At 53.7% G+C, this 9153-nt stretch overlaps 1 protein-coding gene across 1 annotated transcript; it reads left to right on the forward strand.

Annotated features, from left to right (window-relative positions):
• Nucleotides 1-35: 35 nt before the first annotated feature.
• POLDIP2 (DNA polymerase delta interacting protein 2) lies at nucleotides 36-9150 on the forward strand. The gene is made up of 11 exons (XM_027568490.2): nucleotides 36-281; nucleotides 1654-1735; nucleotides 3644-3741; nucleotides 4426-4522; nucleotides 4687-4762; nucleotides 4977-5084; nucleotides 5534-5670; nucleotides 6469-6495; nucleotides 6689-6814; nucleotides 8065-8144; nucleotides 8689-9150. The coding sequence occupies exons 1-11, from the start codon at nucleotides 121-123 to the stop codon at nucleotides 8801-8803; spliced, it is 1107 nt and encodes a 368-aa protein (XP_027424291.1). The 5' UTR covers nucleotides 36-120; the 3' UTR covers nucleotides 8804-9150.
• Nucleotides 9151-9153: the final 3 nt, after the last annotated feature.

The following is a 9153-nucleotide window of genomic DNA, read 5'->3' on the forward strand; positions in this document are numbered from 1 at the left end:
GGCGGGGCAGAGGGCCGAGGGGGCGGGGACGCGGCGCGGGGCAGTGTGGGGCGGGGGCAGAACGCCTCTGGCAGCGAGTTGGGCCCCGTGTCAGCAGCCGAGCGGGCGCTCGGGCGGGATATGGCGGGCTGTGTGGCCCGGCGGGCTCTGGCCGTGGGCAGCCGCTGGTGGTCCCGCTCGTTAACCGGGGTCCGGGGGCCGAGGCCGCTCTGTGCGTCGGGTGGAGCTGGGGCCTTCCCACCAGCGGCGACCACGACGACGCGGAGGCACCTCTCGTCCCGGTGAGGGACGGAGCGCGGGGCCCGTACGGGGAGCCCAGGGAGCGTGTTCCGGCCAGGGAGGAGGCCGGGCCGGCCGAGGGTGATTGGAGTTCGACCCGGGAGAGGGTCCCGGCCGGGAGCCGACCTGCCCTGCCTGGGATGCGTGCCAGGAACAGAAGGGAGCGCGGCCCAGAGCCCTGGGTTACGCAGGACTGGCTCTGAGGGGGAGCTAGTAACCCTCCCGGAGCGAATCCTCCCTCCCCAAATGGGGATCTCGAGCGCTGTTGTTAGTGGGCAGCCTTTTAATTAAGCCCTAGGGCCCTTGACTTGAACCCTCAGCCCCGGATTGGGACAAAGCCACCCTTAGAAGAATGCTCGAAGTGGGAAACTGGACTCTTGAGAATGAGCCCTGCGTGGGTTCCGGGTTTCAGCGTGACCTTGGGGAGATTGGTTCTTTCTGTGTGACTTGGGGAGGGGGCTTGAGGCTATGGGGAATGGTGTGAATATTGTTTCTAGCTATGGGACAGGCAGGTCAAACTGGGGTTGGAGGATCAAGTGAGAGGAAAGAAGCATAAGGTTCACATCTCCAAAATGCTAAGAATAGCAGACCTTGGAAGGACCCCTAGAAAGAGCAGCCGTGTCCAGAGAGACCACTGAGAGAACTGACCTTTTGGTGGCTGAAATTAGACACTGGTATTGGGGAGAGATGATAAGTATTTGCAGTGTAAGATCTCTGTGAAATGTGACGTGAATCTGAACAAAAACTAGATTGAGAGACTACTAGGGGCAATGCAGGGAGTGCAGTAGGACGTTTGGAGAGGATTGCTAAGCAGTTCAAGGGCAGGGTGAAGGCTGCAGTTTCCAAGGGTAGACAGAGATGGAATTATATAGAAAAAATATTTCACACACAGTGGCTCTGAGGGGGAACACGGCTAATCAGACACAGGCATTGCTCCCAGGGAACCTACAGTCTCTAGTGGAGATAAGACATGGGCACAAATAACAGAAATGCAAGGTGGGAAGGGTGGTTACAATGCTGCGGGAGGTCAGGAGGGTGGGTCAGGGAGGAAGGAGAGGCAAGGGGTATAAATAAGCAGGGTGCGAGGGCATGATATGAGGAATGCTGAGAGTGAAGAGAGAAGAAAGTGATTGGGGGGCAGTCAGACCTAACACAGAAACTGAGGTAGGGCCTGTGGCTGGACCTCAAAGGGGGAAAGGCAGAATCTGGAGTGGTGGTTTGCGAGGACACTTACCTGTCTCATCTGCCACACTGCTTCGACCCTTTGCTGCCCTCACTGCCTGGCCCCTCAGTCTCCTGGTAGCTTTTTCTGATGGGATAGGTACCATTACCTTCTCAGCTTTTCAGCTGCTTGTTATTTTCCTTCCTCATCAGAAACCGACCAGAAGGCAAAGTTTTGGAGACAGTTGGTGTATTTGAGGTGCCAAAACAGAATGGAAAATATGAGACCGGGCAGGTGAGTGCTGGGCTGGGTCATCTGTCATTTTCTTTTCTTTCTTTCTTTCTTTTTTTTTTTTTTAAAGATTTTTATCCATTTATGTGACAGAGAGAGATAGTGAGAGCAGGAACACAAGCAGGGGGAGTGGGAGAGGGAGAAGCAGGCCTCTGCTGAGCAGGGAGCCTGATGCAGGGCTCGATCCTGGGATCATGACCTGAGCCGAAGGCAGACGCTTAGCAACTGAGCCATCCAGGTGCCCCTCATCTGTCATTTTCAGGGTACACCCTGCTTCTGTAAGGGTCAGTTTTGGTCATAGGCCTGAATGTTACAGTTTTCTGCCTTGGTGTTTAGTGCCAGACCAGAATCACAAATTTTTTAAGATGGGGTTTATGTTTTCCTGGATGTGAATCCTCTTCATGTGTCAGTGGGTACCCTTTCCAAGTTAGTGTGAACAGAGATTTTTTTTTAAAGATTTTATTTATTTATTTGACAGAGACACAGTGAGAGAGAGAGAGAGAGAGAGAGCACAAGTAGGGGGAGTGTGAGAGGGAGAAGCAGGCTCCCCACTGAGCAGGGAGCCCGATGTGGGGCTCAATCCCAGGATCCCGGGACCATGACCTGAGCCGAAGGCAGACGCCTAACGACTGAGCCACCCAGGTGCCCCAGAGATAATTTTTTTTAAAGATTTTGTTTATTTGAGAGAGAGAGCAAGCGAGCACATGAGCAGGGGGGGAGGGGCAGAGGGAGAGGGAGAAGCAGACTCCCCGCTGAGCAGGGAGCCAAATGCGGGACTCGATCCCAGGATCCTGGGATCATGACCCGAGCTGAAGGCAGATGCCTAACCGACTGAGCCACTCAGGCGCCCAGGACAGAGATAATTTGAACCAAAGTGAGGAGGGGCCCAGGTTGTTGAAGAATCCTGTAATTTAGTGGAAGGTGGGAAGCCAGTGGGGGGAGCTTTCAGAAAAGCATACCTTTGGGGTGCCTGGGTGGCGCAGATGGTCAAGCGTCTGCTTTCGGCTCAGGTCATGATCTCAGGGTCCTGGGATCGAGCCCTGTATCGGGCTCGCTGCTTGGCAGGGAGCCTGCTTCTCCCTCTCCCTCTACTGTTCCCCCTGCTTGTGCTCTCTCGCTCTCTCTGTCAAATAAATAAAATAAAATCTTAAAAAAAAGAAAAACACACTTTTGGGGGCGCCTGGGAGGCTCAGAAGGTTCAGCGGGCTGACTCTTGCTTTTGGCTCAGGTCATGATCTTAGGGTCCTGGGATCGAGCCCCGCATCTGGCTCTGTGCTGGGTGTGGAGCCTGCTTAAGATTCTCTTTCTCCCTCTCCCTTTCCTTCTCCCCTTCCTCCCTCTCTAAGGAAAAAAAAAAGAGTAAGAAAAAAAAGGAAAGCAAACCTTCGATACTTTGTCATAGTTGAACTGATTGCAGGGTAATATATGCTGTGGGTGTGAGGCTCTTGTTTTTGTATCGACTTTGTGCCAGATCCACTGAGATAGATTTAGGCCCCTTGTAAGTAAGAACTTCTTGTTTATTCAGCTTCCCACTCCCCTTTTCTTGTCTGCCTGCAGCGGACGCGGGTGTTTGGGCGTTGGACTTGAACCAGAAAGCAGTGCCTTCGTAGATTTGGCAGTCTAGAAAGGAATTACGATGGGGTCAGTGGCTATGCACTGTGCTGAGTGGAGGGGAGGTCAGGGAAGTCTTCCTAGGGCTCTAAGCTACAGTCTAAACGATCAGCAGAAGTCAGCCAGGTCAAGAGGGGCTAAGAGGGTCCGAAGCTGGTGGGGGTGGATCACAGAGTTCAAGAGAAAGATCGGCAGGACCTCACGCTGGGGTTGCAGCTACCTGTCCTGCTTAGCGATCTGATCTTACCACCTGGAAGGACTTGTGGACTGCACACTCACTGAGGCTCTCTTTCCTCTTAGCTCTTCCTTCATAGTGTTTTTGGCTACCGAGGTGTCGTCCTGTTTCCCTGGCAGGCCAGACTATATGACCGGGATGTGGCTTCTGCAGCTCCAGAAAAGTAAGTACCCCTGTCATTGTGCCTCACAGTACCCTCAGGAGGAGGCCTGACTCATGGCTGACGTAAGTAGTTGGGGTCCCAGGGGGGAATTCAGCATCCTCTTGGGCCATTGGAACAGTCCCAGGTTACTTTGCGGACACCATGGAGACAGAAGTGCTGAGTGCCAGGGACAGTCTTAAAAGCCAGAGGGTCCCTTTAGGCCTCCCCAGGATGCTTTCCCAAGCTGTTCTCTGTTGCATTATAAGTAGCCCACAAGGCATTGAGGGACTAATTTTCTTGACTTTTTGACATTCAGTTAGAATCTTTCTTTCAATTTCTTATCACTAGAGCACATTAAAAAAGAAAAGGCCTAGTTCCATTAAATAATCATAGACCACTTCAGGGATGTGAGAAGAGTGGGGTACTCGGGGCTTCAGGGATGGAACCAGCAATTTGATTTTCTCAACATGGTCCCCTTCTTCCAAGAAGCAGCCAGAGGGTAAGGCAAATGGAGACTCTGTGCCGTGGGTCCTCCATATTTCCTTCTTGGCCCCTGACTGGGGAAGGGCAGGGCCCGGGTGTTGCTGAGCAGGTTCAGATCAGGTACTAACTAGTCTGTTTAGGTAAGGAGGTGGTAGGGAGCTAGGGTAGGCACCACTTCTGTTTCTCTTGGGGTGATCTTGGGCTTTTTCTCCTACCCTCTAGAGCAGAGAATCCTGCTGGCCATGGCTCTAAGGAGGTGAAAGGCAAAACTCACACTTACTATCAGGTGCTGATTGATGCCCGAGACTGTCCACATATAGTAAGTAAGCAAGATGGCTGGGCCTGGGGTTTCTTTCCATGGGAAGGGCCTGAACCTGATGGGGACAGAGGGAGGGAGAAGGGTCAGAGAGAGCCCAGCCTGGGCCCCAAGTTCTCAGGACTGGGTAGTGACTAAGAAAATCTCTGACTCACTTCTTGCCTCAGTCTCAGAGATCTCAGACAGAAGCTGTGACTTTCTTGGCTAACCATGATGATAGCCGGGCCCTCTATGCCATCCCAGGTGAGTAGTGAGCATCTATCTGGTGTATCTCAGTGAGAAGATTCTGATGCCTTTCCGATGTCCTTTAATCTGCTCGGAGGGATTGTAGAAGCTGAGAGCAATGGTGCCAGGCTCGTCCAACCTTGAGACAAGGCCAGGCATTGTGTTTCTTCTCAGCCTTGTTCCTCCTTTTTCCTGTGTGAGTTTCACTGTTTCTTTTCCCTCTCTGTGCCAGGCCTGGACTATGTCAGCCATGAAGACATCCTCCCCTATACCTCCACTGATCAGGTTCCCATCCAGCATGAGCTGTTTGATAGATTTCTTCTGTACGACCAGACAAAAGGTGAGCTCTCTCAAGAAGGGAGCTGGAATGGGAGGGCCCTTTCTCCAAAGGCAGCATCACAGAAATAACTTCAAAGCTGTACATCCACAACTTTATTCAACCTCCCATTAGGTCTATCAGGCGGATGGCTATTATCTCTTCCTAATAGATATGGAACGTGAGGCTCAGGGATCAGAAGAAGCCTGGTTGCTAGTGAGTGGCAAGGTCAAGGTTACGGTAGGGTCTGAAGACCTGGGCTTCTCACTCCCAGCCCGTTTCTCTTCCCAGGATGTCCCGCAGCTGCTCGGGGCTTATTCTGCGTGGCCTGGTGCCTTCTTCTGGCCTGTGCTTTTGCTTCAGGTGTGGGTGCCTCGTTTACCTGGGCCGGCACTCGGCAGAGTTTTCTAGGAGGGCCATTTGGAGAACACCCGGGACTCTGGCCTGGACTAACTAGTCATCTCTTGCCGCAGCACCCCCTTTTGTGGCCCGGGAGACGCTCCGGGCCTGGCAAGAGAAGAATCACCCCTGGCTGGAGCTCTCTGACGTCCACCGGGAGACGACCGAGAACATTCGTGTCACTGTCATCCCCTTCTACATGGGCATGAGGGTGTGTACCTGGCCTGGGCCCCTTCCCTCGGGCGGGCCCCCAGATTTTCTGTGGTATCCCCAGTGTGACTGTGGAGTGGGTTCCACATTTAAACCATGTGCCTAGTGGTTCTGCTTCCAAGTGCTGCACATACTGGGCGGACTCCAAGATCGGGAGCAGCGAGACCCTCAGGTTCTGGGACGGAGTCCTCCAGGCTGACTCTCCCTTCTGTTCTGGTTCAAAGGCTTCCTGTTTATGAAGAACATACACATACTTGTTTAAATCAGTAGAGGCTGATCTTCACACTTTGTATGCATTAGTCAGATGTTTATTGAGCTATTTCTTGCCTGGCTGTGAGCTTCAAATAAACATGAAACCCTGTCCCTGCCTTTCAGGAGCTCATGGTAGTGGGAGAGGTTGGCAGAGAGCACATCAAGTGTTGTCATAGCACTGGGCTCTGGGAGGGCCGAGGAGGAGGGCGGTGGCCTAGGCCAGGAGTGATTGCGGGGGGGAGGGGTGGGCAGCAGCTGGCTGGAAGACTGGTGAGAAAGGGAAGGGCCCTGTGGCTGACTTCCATTGGCACCCAGCTCTATTGGTGAGCTTGACGGGATGAGGAGGAGGGAGGCCAGGGACGGGGCCAGGGGAGGCTGCCTCCTTTGGGGCTTGTTGGCCGTAGTCCAGTCACCATCCCACAGACACTCGCGACATTGTTCTGTCTCGGCAACCTTCCTGGAATACACCTACTCAGTTGGGGAGCTGTTGATTGGAACAGACTTGGTCCTGCCCTCTGGGACTTAAATTCATTGTTTTTTTCCCCAGGAAGCCCAGAATTCCCATGTCTACTGGGTGAGTGTGTGCCCGGGAGAGGAGGGTGGGGTGGGGTGGGGGGGTCGGTTTGGAGGGGGGGAGTTTGCCTCTGGTGGGAGGGGCCTGTGCACTGCAGGTGTCCGTCTTTGTTGCCTTTTGCTTTCCTAGAATTCTGGGTGGGCTAGCCCAGGTCTGTTCTGTCTCAGCTGTGAACTCTCTCCACCCCCCACAGTGGCGCTACTGTATCCGCTTAGAGAACCTCGACAGTGACGTGGTGCAGCTCCGGGAGCGACACTGGAGGATATTCAGTTTATCTGGCACGTTGGAGACAGTGCGAGGCCGAGGCGTGGTGGGAAGGGTGAGCATCATCAGGCTGATAATGCCCAGTTTCTGGTCCTTCCCAGCAGGCCTGGGGGCTGAGTGTCTGCTCTCCTCTCCTCTGTGGCTAGGGACAGAGGCTCAGTATGTGAATGCCTTGGGCTGTTTTGAGTGACACCTCACAACAGCCCCATGAGCTAGGTTTCTTACAGCCTGATTCACAGATGAAGAGAGAGGTTGCGAAGTGAGTAACTGGCGCACGGTCCCGCAGCTGGCAGTGGCAGGACATGGATCCGAATCCAAGGGCGTCTGACGTCCACGCTTGTGTAGAGTCCTTGTTGCCAGCACGGAGCCTTAGTAAACACATGAACATGAGTGCCCTTTGGTGGGCTCCTCCCCACCCCCAGAACCTCTGCTTCTGGTTGTCCTTCCTCTGCTGCTTTTTTTTTTTTTTTAAGATTTTATTTATTCGTTAGAGAGACAGCGAGAGCAGGAACACAAGCAGGGGGAGCGGGAGAGGGAGAAGCAGGCTTCCCGCCGAGCGGGGAGCCCGATGTGGGACTTGATCCCAGGACCCTGGGATCACGACCTGAGCCAAAGGCAGACACCCAGCGGCTGAGCCACCCAGGCGCCCCTTCCTCTGCCTCTTTACACATCTGCGGTCTCTGCTGGTCCAGAAGAGATCTGATTTTGCAAATCCTGCACTACCCCACCCTGTCTCCTGAGAAATAGAGTCACGAGAAATGGCCAGTGGCCACATTGAACATGTATTTATCCCCATCAGCACGGGCTTGGGAAGCAGGGTGGGATATTGAGTGAGAACAGGGCTTTGGAGTGAGATAGTCTGGCTTTGAATGCCAGCTACGTGTGGTTTACTCACCACATAACTTTGGGCCAGTTTAACCAAAAATCTCAGTTTCTTCCTGTTAAATGGGAGTCACACCTATTACCCTTGTAATTACCAGGAGAGTTAAGTCAGCAGAGGTTTGCAGAACACCGCCCTGGTGCCTGGCACTCAGGCACTCCGTGCATGGACTCTGGAAGAGCTATTTACAGAGGAGGTCCTGTGCCCGGCATCTTTGCCTAATGGCCTCAGATGTTGAGTGTGAGGTTCTCTTTCGCAGAAGCCGAATGCAAGGCCCACGTCAGTGGCTGTGCCCCGGGAGGTGGTACTGGCCCGCAGTCATTGTGGGAGGCCAGAGGGGCCATCGTCCTGATGAACTGGCAGCGTGTGGCCCCGGGGTACAGGGAGCTGGCCTGGCCTTACCGATTTTGCCTAAACCCTCACAGGAACCCGTGTTATCCAAGGAGCAGCCCGCATTCCAGTATAGCAGCCACGTGTCCCTGCAGGCTTCCAGTGGGCACATGTGGTGAGTGGGCTCGTGTGGGGCGGGGCGCCTCGACTCCGCACGCGCGCCGCAGCTCAGAAAAGCGAGAGCTCAGAGTTTGCCGCTAATTCTGGGCCAGGTTACATTAGAGATGGAGCTTTAGCTGCTGTTCATTCTTGGGTGGGACTTGTCTGATTTTTTTTTCTGTGTTACTAGTTCCTATGATTTCATGGGCTGAGGACTTAGGCCCAAGAGGTCTGACGGTTTGATGCTGCACTGAGTTGCCCATGTTGTTGGTTTTTCCCTGGTGGTTCACTCCTTAACCTGAAAGTATGGTTGGGTAGTTTATGCAGCGTACATCTAAGGGCCAGAATCAGGGCAGCTCTGTTTCCTCTTTTCATGTAGGGCCAGGAAGGGCTTTTGGGTTTCTGGACTGGTGTTATCCTGACATGAGCCAGGCTGGAGAGAGCCCATCCTGCCTCATCCTGCTGTGTTCAGTTCTGAAGCTGAGGGCCTAGGGCTCTCAAGATCCTCAGTAGGGCCTCGGTCCTCACTCCCTCTAACCCAGCTTCTCTCTGATGCACAGGGGCACCTTCCGCTTCGAGAGGCCTGATGGTTCCCACTTTGATGTCCGGATCCCTCCCTTCTCCCTAGAAAGCAATAAAGATGAGAAGACACCACCCTCAGGCCTTCACTGGTAGGCCAGCTGAGGCTTGCTTGAGTGCCTAGGCTCGGCCCCTGAAGAACAGCTCTCATCCCACAATTGCTGCAGAACTCTCCACCATGGACCACAGTGGGTCTCTTTATCATTTGCGCCATTTGATTGTGGGGTTCTTTTTTGGTGGGTGGGTGTAATCGTTTTCTCCAGAAGACCTGTGTAGGACTCCTCCAAGGCTGGCCTCCCATGTAAGCCCTGGCTACACTGTGTTCCAGTAAACCTTTCCACCAGGAAGTTTGTGTTCAGCTGCCACAGGCCTGGGGTTTCCTGGCCTGTCACACAAGTTGTTTGGAATATGAGGTTTGGTCAATAAACCAGTGCACACTTGGCCCC

Source organism: Zalophus californianus, chromosome 16, assembly GCF_009762305.2.
Source record: "Zalophus californianus isolate mZalCal1 chromosome 16, mZalCal1.pri.v2, whole genome shotgun sequence".
Classification (NCBI taxonomy): Eukaryota; Metazoa; Chordata; class Mammalia; order Carnivora; family Otariidae; genus Zalophus; species Zalophus californianus.